General features: G+C 40.5%; 1 protein-coding gene across 1 annotated transcript in view; it reads right to left on the bottom strand.

Annotated features, from left to right (window-relative positions):
- The window catches only part of Gluclalpha (glycine receptor alpha 1), a 78,589-nt gene that overhangs the window by 49,240 nt on the left and 9,738 nt on the right, over positions 1–19,611 (bottom strand). The window contains 1 exon segment of the mRNA XM_076796949.1: positions 4,720–4,787. Within this exon segment, the coding sequence (XP_076653064.1) occupies positions 4,720–4,787 (68 nt within the window).

The raw sequence follows: 19,611 nt of genomic DNA, 5'->3' as shown, positions 1-19,611 counted from the left end.
TTTTGTTTTCATCGGCAAACTTAAGTCCCATTGGCTAAACCGAAGCAAGCCACGCCCATTAATTGCAAAATGACATGGTGGGGGTAGGGACAAAATGTATTAATTGGGTGTGTGGTTATTTTTTACGGATTCATTGGCTGCTGAATCGTTTTCGTTCAGAGACGTTGGCTACACTGATGCGAGCCACGCCCACTGAAAATTACTAGGATATAATAGTGGGGATAGTGAGGAGGTCATTGGTTAAATTTGCCTTAGCTTTGGAGCTTTCTTGTGCTCGTAAGAAGAACTGGTCACGATTTTACGATAGTTCCATTGACTACTGACTTGCTTCTGTCTTTACTGGTGAGCTAGCAAGCCACGCCCATTAGTGGCAAAATGATATAATGGAGATTAGCGACCAGACTATATTAATTGAGTGTGTGGTTATTAGTCACGATTTGGTAAACCATTCGTTGGTTTGCACCCTGCTTCTGTCTGGTTCTGCTGTGTTCTATTCATTGACTGAAGCAAGCCACGCCCACTGGCAATTACTAGAATGATACAGTGACAAGGTCATTGGGCAACTTTGTTGCATTTATAGAAGGTAGGTGTGAAAGAGGACTGTTAGAGACTTACTTCTATCGTGCTATGTAATTTTTCGTTCCTATTGGTTAGATCGCAGCAAGCCACGCCCACTGAAGGCCGTACAATGACACGGTACGTTGGATCCGAGGTTAATTTGTGATTGTGCAGAACATCGGTTAGGATCTTGTGATGGTTCTATAAATTAGTGACTTGCTTCCACCAATGTTTCACTTCAATTGGCCAGGTCGGAGCAAGCCACGCCCACTGAAGGCCGTACAATGACACGGTGGGTTAATTTGTGATTATAAAAAACATTGGTTAGGATTTTGTGATGGTTCTGGAAGCTAGTGTACTTGCCACCACCTAGTTGTGTAATGTTTCGTTCCTATTGGCTAGCTCGAAGCAAGCCACGCCTACTGGCAGTAAACAAAGTAGCATGACGGGGTTCACGAGAAGCTTACATTAGGTAAATTGTTAATTAGGTCTGAATAAGCTCCTAGACCAAGACTGGATAGCTTTGACTAGGTTCAGCAAGACCTACGTTTATCCAGGGTTAATTACACCGGTTCTGGATCACATCCGAATTATCTTCAGCTTGGCTTAGGTCTTACAAGACCTGGATTAATCTCACTTGATTCCAGATTAAGCCTTATCAGACCTACATCATACCTACAGCGGCTACAGACGTGAGTTCTTTCCATTTCGATCTACCTAAATCTAGGTTAATCCCGCAAGTAACCTGAAAATTAATCAGATCTATCAGGGTCCCTCCTATCCTCGATTTAACCCAAATCAGATCGAGCAGGTCTTCCTTTCCACACAAAAGACAATTCATCCAATCCTCTGGACAAACTGTATCATCCTCGGAATCCTCGAAACACCATAAAATCCCACAACAACGATTCCCCAGAGCAAATCATACAAAATCCCACCGATATCAACAGTAATCCTTCTTCACACAACTATCCTCGCTAAAAAAACACACACACACAGCCATAGATCAACCGTGAGACTTAGCACACTACCTCCGAAGAACCTTCTGTGCTCGGTTTCTCTACGTTCGCGAATAGATCACTCGCAATTGCGGAAGAGCGTGCGGAGCACCCCGAAGCGCCGCCGTCGCCATTCCCGTTTCCAACCACGAAGAAGAAGCAACTCTCACGCAACCCTGATCGTGACCCGCGGCGATTCAACCCGTCGTCGTCGCGTCGTTTCAAGCATACAGGTCGATAGGCGACGATCCGCTTCGACGATCCTCGGCATGCTCGCTTCAAGGTGCAGAGAGGGTAACGAGCGTTTCAATCGGGACCGTATCAACGGGCTCATTAACTAATCGTCAAGCACTATGGGGGTTAGGTCTGGGTTAGTTGCCAGACGGGGTCGGGCACGGAAAGCCCTAAGTGAGAACGACAGCCAATATAATCATCCCCTCCTCCTCCTCCACCTTCATCATCGTTGTCCTTCTTCATCGTTCGCCTCTTCCCTCCCTCCGGTTTTTCCCTTTCTTTACCAATCTCTCTTTTTCATTATTTTTCCTTTTGTTTTTCCTCGGCAATGTGCAATGTCCTACGTGGGCGTATGTAGAAACGTGTATTGTACTGTACATACGTGGAACACAGAAGCTAGAACAATGCCGCATGCCTGTGTCTATGCTAGAATGCTAGTTTTGTTTGTGTGGGCGTTTCGCAGTCTAAGATGGAAGTGTATCATGGCAGACACAGATGAAACTGGGTGGGGTACTTGTGGTATAGTAAGTGGGGGTTAGACGGTGTGGTAGAATCGATGGGGGTGGGGTTTAGTACGAGGGCTTTTTCGAAACTACGTTCTATGGCGTCGCGAAACAACAATGTTCCGAGATCAAAGGAGCCGGGCGTTCGACAGAGCAATACTCCCGCGGAATTGTGCGCCGGATGCTTTCTATTCCGGAATGGGATCAACGCATGCAGATCGCGATCAATTCCGTCTGCGATTGATCACAGCCGCGGACGATTCGCGCCGACCGAAATCTCGTATGCATATCGAATTCCTCGTTCTTCTCACCCTCGCCGTTCCCTGATCCCCTATTCCTCACCTTCCGGCACCCCTGACTCGGAGCGAACATCTCCGTATGAATTTTTGCGAGCGAATTTTACCGGCGTTTGCAAAAATTATCTCTCGATTTCGAATTATTCAGTGGCATTTTCTTCGAATGTGTGTTGATCATAAAGTTCTCTGCAATAAGAGACGAGCTCCTGTCATTTTTATATTCTGCTGCTTTTGTTATTGTTGCGACTACTTTTTCATTAGGTAGTTAACTTTTTTTTTTATTTCAATAGTCGTGTACATTTCCAGAAATAAACACTTAGTATTTAGATATTGGTATTTAATATCTGATCGATTGAAACGGAGCTCCTTTTGTCTGCGCTGAACGGAATAGATTCGATCGATTCGAAAAGAAAGAAATTTTTAGAGAAGGGGTGGATTCCCGTCGAAGTGAAAATAGATGAGAGAACAGGCGGGAGGCAGGGGCTCGACGTTTCCCCGGGTCGCGAGACTTCGTTTTCCAGAAAATTCATTTCGAAAATTTGTGAAACACGCTTGTTATTGGACACGCCTGGGCGGCAGCGCGTCTGGCCATTACATGCTCTTTCTACTTGCGAACGGTTCACGGTGCCGCGATATTAAACTGGCTGTTCCCACAACAGATGACATTTTATATGAGCGCGTTCTACCTATCGCCGCGACGCGATGAAAAAGAAAACAGCTCGTTCAGAAACACGCGTCCGTAAATGCTTTATTTCAGAGATTCAGCGTGTTTTATGGCTCCTAAATTTGATACCAGATGAAACGTTTTAATCTCTCTTTCCCTCTCATCTCTCTCTCTCTCTCTCTTATACTTTATTATGATGTTATTCTCTGTTTTCATTGTTTGTACCTCGGAATGCTTTATGCGAGGTCGTGAAAATAGTAATAAACCTTCCTGGAGACGAGATAAACACTATCCAAGAGTGCTCGGTAAGTGCACTTCAAAAGTTTTGTGGAAAAGTGGTAAACTATGATTAATTCATCGATTTCAGTTATAAATGAACTCAGTTTTATGTAAACCCTTCGAGGAAATCGTTGCTACAGAAATCTTTGGATTTTCGTTCACCCATTTTTAGTTGAACATAGTTCATATCGAACAATTTTGTTTAATTTGTAGTGGCTCACTTTAAAAAAGAAAATAGGTGAATATTCACTGTGAGGAATGTGTCTCTACTGTATCGCTGTATCTCTAAAATAAAACACTGTGAATGTCTATCTTTAATTTTAACTTCACTTGAGTTTCTTATAATCGACTTAGTCCTTTCTTTTGCATAAAGATGCTACACTTGGAAAAATAGAAAATATAAATTCAAACATTTTATTAGCGTTCTCCGTAAATGAAACAGTCCAAACAATTTCCGGAAGGCCACCGTATTTTATAAACAAGTGCTCCAACGTTCCAATAACAATTACCAGACACGTTACGTTAGCAGACACGTTTCGTGACAAATAAAACACCAAATAAAAATGAACTCGGACAATCGGATGTTTCCAGAATCCCAGAAATGTCAAGTAATAAATAACTCGTAAAATTGACGAGAATGAGTAGGAACGGACAACAATAGAGAGTCCAACAATGAGAACATAAATTCGCCGGATTGTCAAATATTTTTCCCCGGAAAATGTCAAACGTCATCGACAAAATTTTCTCGAAAACAAAGTGCCCGCCGGGGAAAATCTGCTCGCAGTTTTCGCATAAGCTCGAGTATAGTTTCTAGAGAGCTCGTTTTCTATGCATAGGCGGTTTCCGGTGGCGCGATCGTGCGGAAATCGCGATTTGATCTGGTGCGACAGTATGGTTAAGGTTCTGAGTGATCAAGCTACGATAATGTAACAATAATAACGTGGGGGGGGGGGTGGAAGGAACACGATGCTAGCCTGGCTGCCATCGTTGCGGTGGTCGGTTCTCGTCGTTGACATCCGTTTTGTCGCATATCTATAGTCTCTCACCGAACGCTCTAAACCTATGGTTGCGGCTACGTTCAAGTCTTGCAAGCAACAGAAAAATAAGGAAAAAGTACCCGGCCAAGAGAGAAATGGCGTTGCGCCGCAGTTAAAGATTCTTGGACTGGTTTAATTGGTTCTACTTACCATCTTGATGTCACTAATTGTCGCAATGCTTCGCACAAACAGGTTTACCCGGACAACGGCCGGCCCATCTAAGGGCAAAAACAACAGAGCCTCTTTTTAGTCAGTCAGTCGTTTTCCATGTCTTACAATACTCTACTTGGACATGAATTTCAGAATTTTTTCGTTTCACTCTCTCTCCGCTTCGAAGCGTTCTTTTTTTTTTTTGTTTTCTCTCTAATTCCGTGATCGTGTGCTCTCCCTATTTGACTTTTTAAAACAGCGGCCCGTGTGTCTCACAATACTCGAATTTCAGTTTGATCTTGTCGTCCGTTGCGAATAATTTGCCCTAACTCCGCGATCTCCCTATCGAATTTTTTAAAACAGCGGCCGTGTGTCCGACGATAATATGAATTTTAGAGATTTTCTCAAGCTTAGACTTCGGAGCTTTTTTCTCAAAATCCGCGAGCTCCCCGTTTAATTTTCTTCTGCTCGAATTTTAGAATTATTAATTACGTAATCGCGTGCTTTCCCTGTTTAATTTCTATTCCGCGGCCGCGTGTCTCGCGATATTTCGGATATGAATTTTAGAGATTTTCTCAAGCTTAGATTTCGGAGCTTTTTTCTCAAACTCCGCGAGCTCCCCGCTTAAATTTTCTATGCTCAAATAGGAATTTTAGAATTATTAATTACGCAGTCGCGTGCTTTCCCTGTTTAATTTCTATTCCGCGGCCGCGTGTCTCGCGATATTTCGGATATGAATTTTAGAGATTTTCTCAAGCTTAGATTTCGGAGCTTTTTTCTCAAAATCCGCGAGCTCCCCGTTTAATTTTCTTCTGCTCGAATTTTAGAATTATTAATTACGTAATCGCGTGCTTTCCCTGTGCAATTTCTATTCCGCGGCCGCGTGTCTCGCGATATTTCGGATATGAATTTTAGAGATTTTCTCAAGCTTAGATTTCGGAGCTTTTTTCTCAAACTCCGCGAGCTCCCCGCTTAAATTTTCTATGCTCAAATAGGAATTTTAGAATTATTAATTACGCAGTCGCGTGCTTTCCCTGTTTAATTTCTATTCCGCGGCCGCGTGTCTCGCGATATTTCGGATATGAATTTTAGAGATTTTCTCAAGCTTAGATTTCGGAGCTTTTTTCTCAAAATCCGCGAGCTCCCCGTTTAATTTTCTTCTGCTCGAATTTTAGAATTATTAATTACGTAATCGCGTGCTTTCCCTGTGCAATTTCTATTCCGCGGCCGCGTGTCTCGCGATATTTCGGATATGAATTTTAGAGATTTTCTCAAGCTTAGATTTCGAAGCTTTTATACTCAAACTCCGCGAGCTCCCCGCTTAAATTTTCTATGCTCAAATAGGAATTTTAGAATTATTAATTACGCAGTCGCGTGCTTTCCCTGTTTAATTTCTATTCCGCGGCCGCGTGCCTCGCGATACTTTGATATGAATTTTACATTTTTTCTCAAGCTTAGATTTCGAAACTTTTGTACTCAAACTCCGCGAGCTCCCCGTTTAATTTTTCTCTGCTCAAATTTTAGAATCATTAATTACGTAATCGCGTGCTTTCCCTATTCAATTTCTATTCCGAAACAGATAAACATTTCTGGTCTGCGTTCGAAGCTTTTTTCTCCACCTCGGCGATCCTGTGGCTGTCCCTATTCGATTTCTGTTTCGAAATGGCGGCCGTGCGTCTTGCAGTGTTCTAGTTGAATACGAATTTCCGACTGTCTGTGTGTCGCTCTCTGTTTTCGGTGCTTCGCGGCGCTGTTCCCATTTGGTTTCTGTCTCGAAACAGCGGCCGATTATTTTTTTTTCTTTCTGTTTTGTAGCTTTTTCCGTTACGTTTTGCGGACGGGGAATCGAGAAAATAGAGAAAAAAAAAGCGGATTGAATCGGTGATCGAGAGCCGTTTGAAAAATTGTTTTGCGTCCCCCCAGGGGATCAGTCGAACGCAGCCAATCCGACGAAGGAGGATTCGAATCGAAGTTGGACATCGAGTTTCGTTTGAGGGCTGCTGCACTTTTGCCGGCTGTCGTCTGGGACACACGGTGACACACGCGTCGATCCGGTACGATCGTCACGAACTAGTTTCTTTGTCAAAGGGAACGGTGGTCGTGCGCACGTCAAGTGGGATGTTCGTGGTGTACACTGTCGGACAGTGATTCTTGCTAGAGGATCTTGTGTGCAGAGGCCTCTCGCAATTCCAACCTGAATCGATCACGGCTCCGTCGGGTCATCCGACGAACGAGAATTTCCAAACATTTTTCAAAAATTATACAGAAAACGATAATCGCTAAACGGTGGACTTTTGTACGAAATAAAATTTTCTATCTTCATCATAAGAAGAAAGGACTAATTAGACTGCGGATTTTATGCATTTATGTCGAAAATGGGTAGGTGTAATACAGAACAGTAAAATGATTAAAAGAGTTTAACAACGTCGATAAACCATTTTTAACATATAAAAATTATTAATAAGCAAAATAAATTTTTGCTTAGTTTCTATAGATTGCAATTGATGAATAAAAATTTTTGCATAAAGATCCGCGGTCTAGTAATAATATTCTTAAGTTCTTCTCATTACAGATATTTTCAGTAGAAAAGCCTTGTCTTAGGCAGACACGTTACTCAACGACTCTAATCCTTTAATATTTTTCTTTTAATTCGTTTTACAGTTTCTAGAAAATTTCATTTTTTATTTGTTTAGACTCTGTACGTTTATTTAAATGCTTATACAATTTGTAGAATTATTTTCAGAAAGCTATTGTGATTACATTTTAAAAATATGTAAGGAAATTTGCGTGATTTGTTGGACGTCCCTGTACGTGCAAGAACAAATCGAAAGGGCGAGGATAAGTGTCTCGGGGAGATTTAATTTAATGAGTAAATTAACGTCGCGTGCGGTTAAGTCGATTTGGCTCGCGTGTCTGACCAGTGCTGATTGTTTCTACTTCTGGTCGCGTTCAGTTAAATGGTGCGACAGATATTTTAAGAAAGTCTCGATCGCGTGTCACAATTAAGATAACGAAAGCCTTTATGCAAGCAATAAAATACAGGAGGTTTAGAAATTTGTGTACTAAAAATTCTCCATTTGCACAAACCACTCATTAATAGTAAAAAAAAAAAACAGTAATACTTTAAGGAACATATTATCAATATGTTTCTTCACTATGAATATGTTTGTACATTGATAATTGAAGAATAATTTAGTCGCGAAAAGTAATATTTTATTATGCGTTGGTTGTGAGTAGAAACAGCTAGTGATGGTCAGACAAAATAATTTAGGATCATCGAAAAAATTTTTAAATTCGATTCTTTGGGTGTATCTCGCCCTTAAGATTTGTTATTTGTTTATTTGCAATTGCGAAGAGCCTCTTATGTGCAAACTTTCCCTAGTCAGAAAGTAACTAGGACTGCCAATTGTGAGTCTGATCAGTAGACTGCGAATTTTCTGCATTCACCAGAAGGGAATATAAACTAAATTATAGATTATTTTCAAATCAATAATGTGCAGCGTTCCCTTTTACAAAATGCAGTCCGCAATCGATTGATCAGGTAAATCATTCCGGAGAACACAGGAATACACATTCGGATTCAACGTTCGATGATAATGGCCCTCGGACGATCTTATTCTATAACACAGCTAAACACTAATTAGTTTCTGAGTTAGGGAAAATGTGAACCTCTCGAATAAGAATCTGAGAATTGTACAACACGTGACAAGGAATCGAGCATAACTCTTGCATAACATAACTACGCATCAGCTTGAACACATCAACAATATTCTCCATCTATAATGTCCAAAATTTTGTTACTTACGAAAAGCAACAATTTGCAAAACTTGAACTCGGGAAAATATAAGACGCGATTCCAAGTATAAATGTCTCCTCGTGAATTCAAAATTATATTAACACTCGGACTCCTACGAGTTCTAGACCTAGGGTAAGGGTCCCAATTACTGTGGGGGGTACTAATTACTGTGTCTACATTAATTATACGTATTTTTAAAGCGTAATGAATATTAAAAAAGAGATATTAAATATTTTTCATTGGAATCAGTTACTATTTATATTTTTTCTAATATTCATTACACTTTAAAAATAAGTACAATTAATGTAGGCACAGTAACTGGTCTGACCCACACCGATATTTATAGTTTTCTTTCGACATAAGGCGATGGCTCTGGACCGGCTTCCGTCGTATTTCGGATAAAGAAATTTCTTATTTCGAAATAAAAAGCCCCGTATTATATCGGAATAAAATTGCACATATTCAAGGTCACTAGAGCTTATCCCCACCAGGATGGGTCAGGAATGACTCCATAATAGCATACGGGATAATCGAATGTTCTGTAATTGACGAATTATCTGATCCGAGATCTATCTTTCCGCTACCAATTAGCTAAAACGTTTCCTAAAATAAGTGTCGAGTAATGAGAATTAGCGGACTATTAACGGCAACTGTTCGAATGTGTAGCTGAACGGATAAACGATGCAGAAAAGCGGATCTCCCCGGCTAAACTCGATTCCATGTCACGCGATGTACGTCACTGAAAGAAAATGGGCTAAAAGCAAATTCGGAAGCTAGAGGCAAAGTGCTGTGACCACGGATACTTTCGACCGGGTTTCGTACGTGACACATACACCGGGAGACCTATCGATTAGGTGTTGTAATCGTCAAAGAAACACGTATTTGCAAGATATGTGACTAATATACTGAGAGACGGAGACGGTGCAGTTGGTCTTTACACGTTCGCAGCTGTACGAACATTAAGGCGACTGTGCTTGGATGTGCACGAGGCGAGTAATTCCTTTTACTTCCGGTTGTCTTGTCCTATTTACTTGCTCTCGCGGTCTCGTATGTTCGTTAACAAGCTGCTTAGAAAGGATTACTGTCTTACCTGCCCTTCAGAAATCTTCCCTATGCATTTTTCAACCACTTCAAATATAAATTCGTGTTTCTGCCAAACCGATAAATCGATTCTCCCTCTTATTATAATCGTCGAGAGGACGAATATCAATTTTTCGGGAAAAAGTCAGCCAATGTCTGTTTATATCGTGCACGCATTTAATTAATTCAATTGTGTAACGTAATTGAATTAATTGTACAAGGACAATCAAGTAGTGAATTTATACGGTCAAAGATCGCATTAAAGATTGGACGAAAATTCCAGGAAATTCCAACGTTGAAATTGAAATTTTTTATTCAGTGATTCGAGATAAGCAATGTAGGAAAATTTATTTGAAACGTAGCAAAAATCTGTGATTAAAGATCGCAAAAAAACTCCTTTGGTACGTGGCAATAATCTGTGATGAAAGATCGTAAAAAAGCTCCCTTGACACGTAGTATCATTTGATCAAGGTAATTAGCGAGCTCCGAATGAAATATAATATTTCTCTCAGGTTCACAAGCTGTGTATTAAAATTATTTATCAAAACACCGCGGATAAAAATTCTGGACAAGCATGGTTCAAACGCGATGTTGTTCTTTCAGAGTAATTAGCCTCTGCTAAACTAGAATGCTTGTTTCACAAAAAAGTTTGCACGTATTCGAAACATGACATTGCTATTCCGAAGTAATTGATCGAGTTCTAATTGAGTGGAACGTTAACTTTCAATCGTGGTACTGAAACTATTTGCTAAAAAAGAACTGCACTTAAAAACATTGAAAACGTTTTTGTTGAAAATGTTTCATTGAAACGAAACCGTTTATTTAAGTTTCAGTCTGTATATGCTCAGAGTGTTTAATAAAAAAGAAAAACATGTAAAAAAATGTTGAAATGTTTCAAGTACATTGGAGAATTTATTTGTGCTGTAAACTGTGTATATGTTACGTTTGTTCGTTCAAAAACGGCGGTTAAAATTGATGGAATGAATCGCTGTCGTTTCACAGTGATTCATAAATCCCCGATACATTAGAATGATCGCTCTCAATCTATATTACACCGAAGTTAAAAATTGTCTTTCCAGAGCGACGAGCAAATTTTGTCATAAATTGGTCTAATCACCAAGATTTCAATCGATAAATCTGCAGTTAAATGTAGTCAGAACGAAATACAGTCCTTTGTAAGTAACTAATAAATTTATACGAATTAAGCTTTCGTTCTGCGCGCTGAGATTCTTCGTTGAAAACCGCAGTAAAATCTTGTCGGAAAGAAATGCAGTTGTTCCAAAGCGATCGATAAAGTCCTGAGAAATTGCAAGAATTGACGTCAACGTGCATACGGAGAATATTTTGTCAGTGTAATTAACGAGCTCCGAGCGGATTGTTGTATTTCTTTCGGCCCGTGTTATGCGCTAAAGGGCCGCGGCTGAGGATTGCAGAAAGGGAAGCTAATGTCGGGCACGTGATGCCAGGCGACTTTCTCATTTGTTTGCTTTCAAATTAGCCTAGGCTCGGGGACACGTCACTTGTTCAACGATAATTAGGGGCAACACGGAGTGTCCGAATATATATATATATATATATATATATATACACATATACATAAATACATGTTTGTGTTAAAAATTCTCGCGGAACGTCGCCCGGAGCATGATCTCCGGGCGGTATACTGCACGCGGTCGGCTGTAATTATCTGTGATGCGCGCTCCGTGTGTCTGACCCTATCGAAACAATAGGGGACACTCGCGGTCCAATTTTCCGAGGCGTTCAATGCCGTCGCATAATTTTCTTGCCTGCGGACAACATCGAAACCCAATCGGAAAACCGGCGAAACAATTCGCACGCCGCGCGAGAAAGATTTTCCCGAATAATTGGACACAGGCGTCGAATACATATTTCATCGACTCGGCGCCCATTGTTCCGCTGGCGGGTCGATGCGCGCCCGAATTAAACAAATTCGCGATTTTTCACAGCCCGTTTAAGCCCCGACACGCTCGTCACAATGAGAAAATATTTTTCAACAAATTGTGTGTACACACCGTCGAGGAATCGACACGCCGCCGAATTAAAAATATTTCCATTTTCTGCAGGCTTTTAAACAATGTTCCGCTGACACACGCGGTGGAGTTAAACCAACTGTTGTTCTCGATGGACCATTTAAACATTGCTTGACGCATGTTGACTACAATGATAACGCGTTGCTCACGAATTATACTCTGCACGGAATTAAATAAATATTTCAATTTTCTGCGGTCAGTTAAACATTGTTTTACTGTGCCGGAGTCATTTCTGACCCACGCCGATATTTCAGTTTTCCTTCGATATAAGGCGACGGCTCGGGACCGGCTTTCGTCGTATTTCGGATGGAGAAATAAAATTCTTGTTTCGAAATAAAAAGCTTCGTCTTATATCGGAATAGAATTTTTAAACAGATTCTCAATTTTCCACAGCCATGTAAACAATGATCAAATTTTGTTGACGACTTATACTCCGCAGGGGATTATGTGAACACAAACACAGCCGTATTTAAACTCCACTCGGTGCAACACAATAACGAAACGTTTTTAACAAATTATGTGCCGTGATTTGGTCTCAATTTGCTTTCATTGTAATCCCATGGGATTGATACCCGAACGTGTCAAAAGTTTGGCAACAAATGGCAGGAAATCGACGGAACGGTTTGCCGATGTATTTCGCGATTGTTCTACGTCCATGCCGCGAATATGATCAATCGGCCCTCTTTCCTCGGTCCGTAATTATTCGAGTGGTTTATTTATATTGGGAATAATAACGATAATAATGTTAACGTTGCGGCAAGCGTGGACCGAATAAACTGGCGGAACAATGAACTGAACAATCGCGGTTGAAGTACAGCCGTAGTCTGGCAACGGTGCTCGCATCAAGTAGTACAAGTGCCGTTTATGTCAGACGCACGCCTGGGAATTCAATGATTCGTGCCAGTCGGGCCGTAAGGCTGTCTGCCGTAAGCGGCAAGAATCATTAGAGTAGTCTGGACTCCTACGAAACCGTGTACAATCGCTATGAAAAATCCACCGACGCCTGTGTCACTGAAAAATTAAAATTAACCAGCTGAACGCGGCGAGAGTGGTCAACATTTTACGGAATGATTTTCGCAAAATTAGCGACTATTGCGCTGGAGGCTATTTTGAAATTTAGAAATTTCATCGGACACAAGAATGTCAGTCGACTGATTTTATAAATACCGAAACTTAGTGTATTTATGTACTTTTCAATTTTCAGAACCGCTGTTGGATTTTTAGGAATTTGTTAAGTGGAAAATGAATTGAATTGTGTGAGAATTGTTTTCTCAACTTAGTGTATTTATGTACTTTTCAATTTTCAGAACCGCTGTTGGATTTTTAGGAATTTGTTAAGTGGAAAATGAATTGAATTGTGTGAGAATTGTTTTCTCAACTTAGTGTATTTATGTACTTTTCAATTTTCAGAACCGCTGTTGGATTTTTAGGAATTTGTTAAGTGGAAAATGAATTGAATTGTGTGAGAATTGTTTTCTCAACTTAGTGTATTTATGTACTTTTCAATTTTCAGAACCGCTGTTGGATTTTTAGGAATTTGTTAAGTGGAAAATGAATTGAATTGTGTGAGAATTGTTTCGTTTTTTGCTGTCGTAGTACTTAGTGTAAAGATTGCAATATGAAGTGGAAAGTTTATTATCAAGTAACTAATGGCCCAGAACGAATAAAATAAAGCAGTGGCCAATTTAAGATCGCGCATGTTGACGAGTACATGACGATCTAATTCACCAGTACACAGACACAGTGACGTCTTAAGAACCATCGTCCTGAAATGGTTTGAACGTACAAGATTCCTCAGCTCGAAACAAAAAGCAAAAAAGCGACACACCTGAGGAACAACCTCGAAATTCGTCGATTCAGAAACTGTTGACAATTCCATTTCTGACCGAACGACTCTACTAAACACTTCACAAAAGCAAAAAAGAAAACGTTCGACAATGTAGCAACCTCCCCCATCTTCCCTGTCCATTTTGGGCAACGTTTTCCAAAAAACAAATAAAAACGATGAAAATACAATCTACGATCCACTGCTACAGCCTCTCCTCGCGTTACCGGAAGCATTGTTTTACAGAGGTGGGCACAAGTTGGTATAGTATTCGGCGAAGAGAAAGAAGTCTGAGAGCTTCGTTTTTCAATGTTAATTAATTCGATTTTTCTTGGTTAATTGGCGGTGAAAGGTCCACTGCACTCGAGTTCAGGAGTTTTGGTCTGTTTTGAAATATATGTGCTTTTTCCCGGATTTTATTTGGCACTTTGCAGCCTAACTTTTTCAATCGATTCAGATTTCTTGTTGGCAAAAATTTGATATTGAAATTATAGTGAAGATTTTTTTTCTAGGTTATACATTCAAAGTGTACTATTGGATGTAGTATAACTGATGAGACACAATTGATAGCAGAATTTAATGCAAAATGGTACGATATGCAAAAATTAATTATTTAACTGCTGATATTCTGTTGTTGTTTTGTAATGTGGTTTTAATGGTGAAGTATAGTTTGTGCAGATTGTTCAATAATACACGGAAGTCTCTATTAATTTTCAAAGACTGAATGAAGCAAACAATTTTAGCTACTTTCAGTACGGAGAAGTTGATATCATTAATAATTACATCATTGATATGCAAAAAAGTCATAGAGAGCCTCCAATACTTGAAAATGAATGTAAGTATTAATACTTCATGCTGAAAGTTACTGCCAACTCGTGGATTGGCTTGATACCAGCTGCCAAATATCACCGATGCTTCCATTAAGGAGATTAACCTTTCATAGTTCACTGGCACACGTGCTATGCCAATAAGATGAACGAGTAATAATATGACTGCGGATCTTCCTGCAGATATACAATTTTAAGAACGAATGTATAAAAATTGAGGCCTCAAAAGAATATTTCGTAGACTCCATTACTAAATTTCGGATCACTATGCAAATATCAATTTTCGTGTGCTAATGCAGTACTCGATGATATTCCGAATTAAATATAAACTTTGATTATACTCGAACAATTTTTGTACGTCAAGATATAAGTATTCGCTATTAATTATATTTAAGAATTATTGTATTCTTTTCACCAGTCTCTTTCCAAAAGATAAAAGCACAAAATCTATCTAGGAGAAGGTACGTATCTTATTAAATTTGTTTAAACACTTTTAACGAGTATTACAGGTGATCAACATTGTTACACAATCTGCAGTCTAGACGAAGAATCTTATTGAACTTTCCCAGCACTTTTAATGAGTTCTAGTTAATCAACACTGTTATCACTGCATAAAATCCGTAATTTAAAAGAATATACATATCTTTACTCTTTTCAAACACTTTTAATGAATATCCAGGTGATCAACACTAATTGCATAAAACCCACAGTTTTGGGACAACATCAGAAAAATAATACTATCTGGTAACACTGGTAACAGAAACACACAATTACTCAACAAAATGTTTTAGTTATTAGATATGGTCAATTAAATTGTCTCGCCCCCCAAAAATTTCGACTCACAAACCAAATAAACAGAATCTACAACCCTTTAACCTCTCAAGCATTGTACGCCACTATAGTGGTTTCCGAGGAAAGCATCAGTTTAAAAGGTACGGACCACTATAGTGGTTTTCCATGGAAAGCATCAGTTTGAACGGTACGCCACTATAGTGGTTTTCCATGGAAAGCATCAGTTTGAACGGTACGCCACTATAGTGGTTTCCGTGGAAAGCATTAGTTTGAACGGAACGGACCATTATAGTGGCTTTTTTGCTAGGCGCTGCCACGCATGCCGTCCCTGGAAGTCAGAGTTGCGGACAAGCGCGCCGTCCCTGGAAGACCGAGTCGCGGACAAGCGCGTCGTACTTAAGAGGTTAAAACTCTCACAAACAGAACAAAACCTACCTATAATCGTGAAATCATCCCCCTAATTGCACCACCAACAAAAGTCACAGATCAAAACTCACGATCTCGAGGACCGTATACTTTCATTGGTCATTTCATTGGTCTTTCATCGATTAGCTTCTCGATGCACAAACAACCAGCCCATCTCTGGTGCTCCATACCACGTCATAGAACAGCATACTATCGGTCGAGAATCGTTATCGCAGACTCGCATAATCGAGCAAACAGCTAGCAAGGTAGTACAGCTCGATCACAGAAATAGCGTCGTCTTTCGGACTAATTAACAATTGGAACAATTCCGTCTTATCGGGGACTCGGCCAATCAGTCTCCGAGAGACGTGACAGGTAGATAACAGTGTCGGCCGCGTAACGGTGTCGGTATCATCGGTGTACGATTGACGGTGTGCGTGTGCGTGGGCGTACGCAATAGATCCTAGATCCACGGCGAAACAAATCGCGGCCGTCATCGTTGCCAACGGTATCGCGCTGTTGTTCGTCATCGCTATCGGAAACGTGCCATCGAGGATTCGTCGAACGTTCCATCAACCGGAACGTTTATGCCCGAGACGAACTCGCCTAACAGCACGTGCTTCCTTGCTCCTCGAAACCGGACAGTCTTCGAGGAAGACTGCGCGAAATTTTTCACTTTGGTTTAGGCTTTTTCTGTTTCGTGTGCCTCGGAATCGACGTTTGCCAGTCTACTTGGCAGTGCCTGTTGGCAGCGCTGTTGGCAGCCAGGAGGCCCCCGGGAAAAATAAAAGAAGCGAACGAAATCCGGGATCGGTTAACCCTTTGTAAGCTGACTTTCCAGTGGCACGATACTTCCATCTTTCAGACTTGTTTTAGTGTGCTGCTTCGATTTATTTTCCTATAATAACACATGCGATTTAGTAACACGTTTTGTTGTTACAACGTCCCTTCGTGGTTAAGAAGTATTTGTTTACTGTGATTCGTGATTTCTAAATGGAAAATAAAATGTTTAGGCACCTGGTTTTAGTGTCAGAAATGCAAGTCAATTTCTGTATCTATCTTTCAGTGTTGTATTAATTTATTGATATCTGTCAATACTTTTGTTCTCTGCTTCTTTTAAAATGCACACAACCACAGCGGAATGATATTCGAGATCGCCGTAGATCATCTACACGATGCTAAATATACAGAACAATTTACCCCGTTGATTGACTGCGAAAAGTAATTCACTTCGAACGACCGGTTAAACGTTTTCCCATCTTCTGAACTGTCCGTACATCGTTCCCACATAATCGCTTGCAAGTATCGCAAAATGCAAACAATGGCTCTGATTCAGTTGACACAGTTCGCATTTATGGCGAAATGTGAAAGCACGCGAATCATCAAGCGCTGACCTATTCGTTCGACCAGCGTATCGTATTCTCTGACGGTTGACCTTCGACTACGCTGAATTGACCTTTGACCAAAAGTCGCGAGGACCTTTGACAACAGTGTGCTGTTGAAAACACTCCATTAGAAATTTAAATTGAAATATTCCAGGTAAGCAGGAGCACGTATCGCTCTATTTAGAAACGTGATGTTGACCTTCTTCTGGGAAACTACCCTAATCTGAGGATTCATCTGTCCTGCACAGGGCGTTTCCGAAATCTTACAAGCGGTCCAGTGGTGAGATTCCACGTGCAAAAACAAGTCGAAAAAAGGATATAACATTTTTTCGTTTTCGAGACAAATCAGTTTAAATATCCGTCGAAGTAGAATGGGTCGGTCATGGTCAGACGCGTCAGCCGGTCCCTATCTACTGGCACGCGTATCCGCTGAATTGTCAAACTCGATTTTCTCGAAAACGAAAAAATGTTATGACCTTTTTTCGACTCATTTTTACGTGTAGATTCACTCCGTTGTAACACCCTGTATAAGACATCGATTTATCCACTGCTTGCAACCTGATTATGCTTTTCTGATTCATTTCTACCACTAAACCCGAGCGAGTTCAGATTTTGTCGTTTATACATCTCTAAAGCCTTTTAAGCCTTATACAAAATATATCCTGTTTTCGATGGGACTCGATGCAGGAATAAACTTTAACATTGTTAAATCCTGTGTCGTTTGAGTTACTGAGATGAATTTTAATTTTTTAAATGGGTGACTGTGTTTTTCTGTATTGCAGCCTGTGAACAGACAAATTCAATGAACTTTCACTTTGAGTTGATAGTGAATCTCAAGAATTAACATTGATACAAGCTGTCTCTCACATACGTGTCCTACCTCGAACAAAAATACTTCAGTGCATTTTCTTTCTATTTTCGAGATTCGAGGTCAACTCAAAATTACCAAATTACAGATCATTGAATTCCTCAATCTCCCAGCCACAAAAAAAAATAATATAATTACTGAAGCAATATACGACCTATTTAAAAATCCACAAACTCACCTCGATATCTGGCAACACAAGAGACATAAGAATATAAGGGTTCAAGCAGACAGTCGCTTCGAATACAGTACACATTTTGCACAAAATTTTCTATGGACGACCAATAAATTAAACGAGGTTTCTCATTGACTGAATATATATATATTGAACTCGGTGTACTTGTTAATTAGGCTCTCGGAAGTGTCATAGAGGGTTAACCGATCGAAATCAAGATCCTCGAAGCTCGGACGATCTCTTCGCATCCCGAAGAGATAAATTGCAGACGAACAATTAGTTCGTCGACAGCGTTGTTCGACGCTGTCTATTCTCTCTGAAAATAAGTCGATTAGTGGACGATGCAGGGAAGAATTCGAGTCTCGTCGACGGGGGAAGGAGTGTAGAATCTGGGGAAGCCTGATTTTTCGAGTCTCGAACTCTCGAGGCACCGTCGAGCGTCAAACTGTATTGGTCGAGACGCTCGATTCTCATTTCTAGATCGTAGATCGATGGATTCCGGATGGAGGTCACGGCATTTATGTAAATCACATTATTAGCCGAATGGCGATTGAAAATCCGTGGTCCCCATTCCGAGAAATTTCAGTGTCTGAATTACTGGCCTTAGTTTCCAGATCTCTTCAATTTTTAGTTCGTGGGTTCCCATATCAATCTCGATATAAATTAGCAACTGTTCTATTATTAGTTTCTATTTTATCTCTAGTATCTACTTTATTTTTATTCACTTTAAGGTGGAAGGTACTGGCCTTTTAAATATTTCATTAAATATTTTAGCGAATTTATTACAGGAGAACTGAGCAATGCAGAGCTACACAACTTTTTTCAACGTGTTCAGTTGTGATTTGGCATTGTACAGACATTTTTATTACACCCTGTGTTCGATGGTGCTCGTTATAGATTTTCCTGACTCACTTATTATAATACTGCGAAACGCTGGTCTCTTTAAAATTGTCAAAAATTAAGAAACGAAGAGGACTGTTCGTATGAGATCGTTTACGGGATTCTAGGATCATAATCTACAATCACATGTAGTTTTCGTAATTTTGAGCAATTTCTCAAAACGCCACCAAGCCTGTCAACGCTGTCTACAATAAGAATCGTTAAAGTTACAGAGCAACAAAACTTCGTGTCTGCAATACTGAAACACGTGCGGAAACAACGCGCCAAGTCGTTTAGGTCTGCGCCGCGCAGTTCCTCCGTAATAAATTCCGAAAACTGACCTATTTGCAGAAACCCTAGAAAACTACCGTTTCTCTCGCCAGATGAAAATGTTTGCAGTTTAATTAAGAGCTCGAGCACTTGATGCCCGGCGTCTCCCGCCATTATACAAATGAAAACACGACTGTATTAACCCGCTTCTATTTACATACAAAGTAGAGACCTTCGAATACTGAAAATTGCGCGCGGGCCCCGGAGTATGTGCGCGGTTAACGCGCGCGAAATAGAGACCCGTAATTTCGGGTTTTGTATCGCACCGGAGATACTTCATCGTAGATTAGAGTCGGTACCCGTCGCGGATCAGGCTCGCGTAAATCTGCGAAAAAAAGTTTGCGAAAATCGCGGTGTTTCTCTCGTCGGCGGCACGACTGACAAATGGACTATCTTTCTCCGGGGTATCAAGCTTGGCGTCGGACATGTCGGTGTCTCCTAATCGTGCCCGACCTATCGTTTTCCTCTTTTCTTTTTTCTTT

The sequence above is a fragment of the Halictus rubicundus genome, chromosome 1 (genome assembly GCF_050948215.1).
Source record: "Halictus rubicundus isolate RS-2024b chromosome 1, iyHalRubi1_principal, whole genome shotgun sequence".
NCBI lineage: Eukaryota > Metazoa > Arthropoda > Insecta > Hymenoptera > Halictidae > Halictus > Halictus rubicundus.
Note: the sequence above shows the minus strand (reverse complement) of the source record. Positions and strands in the feature narration are given on the sequence as shown.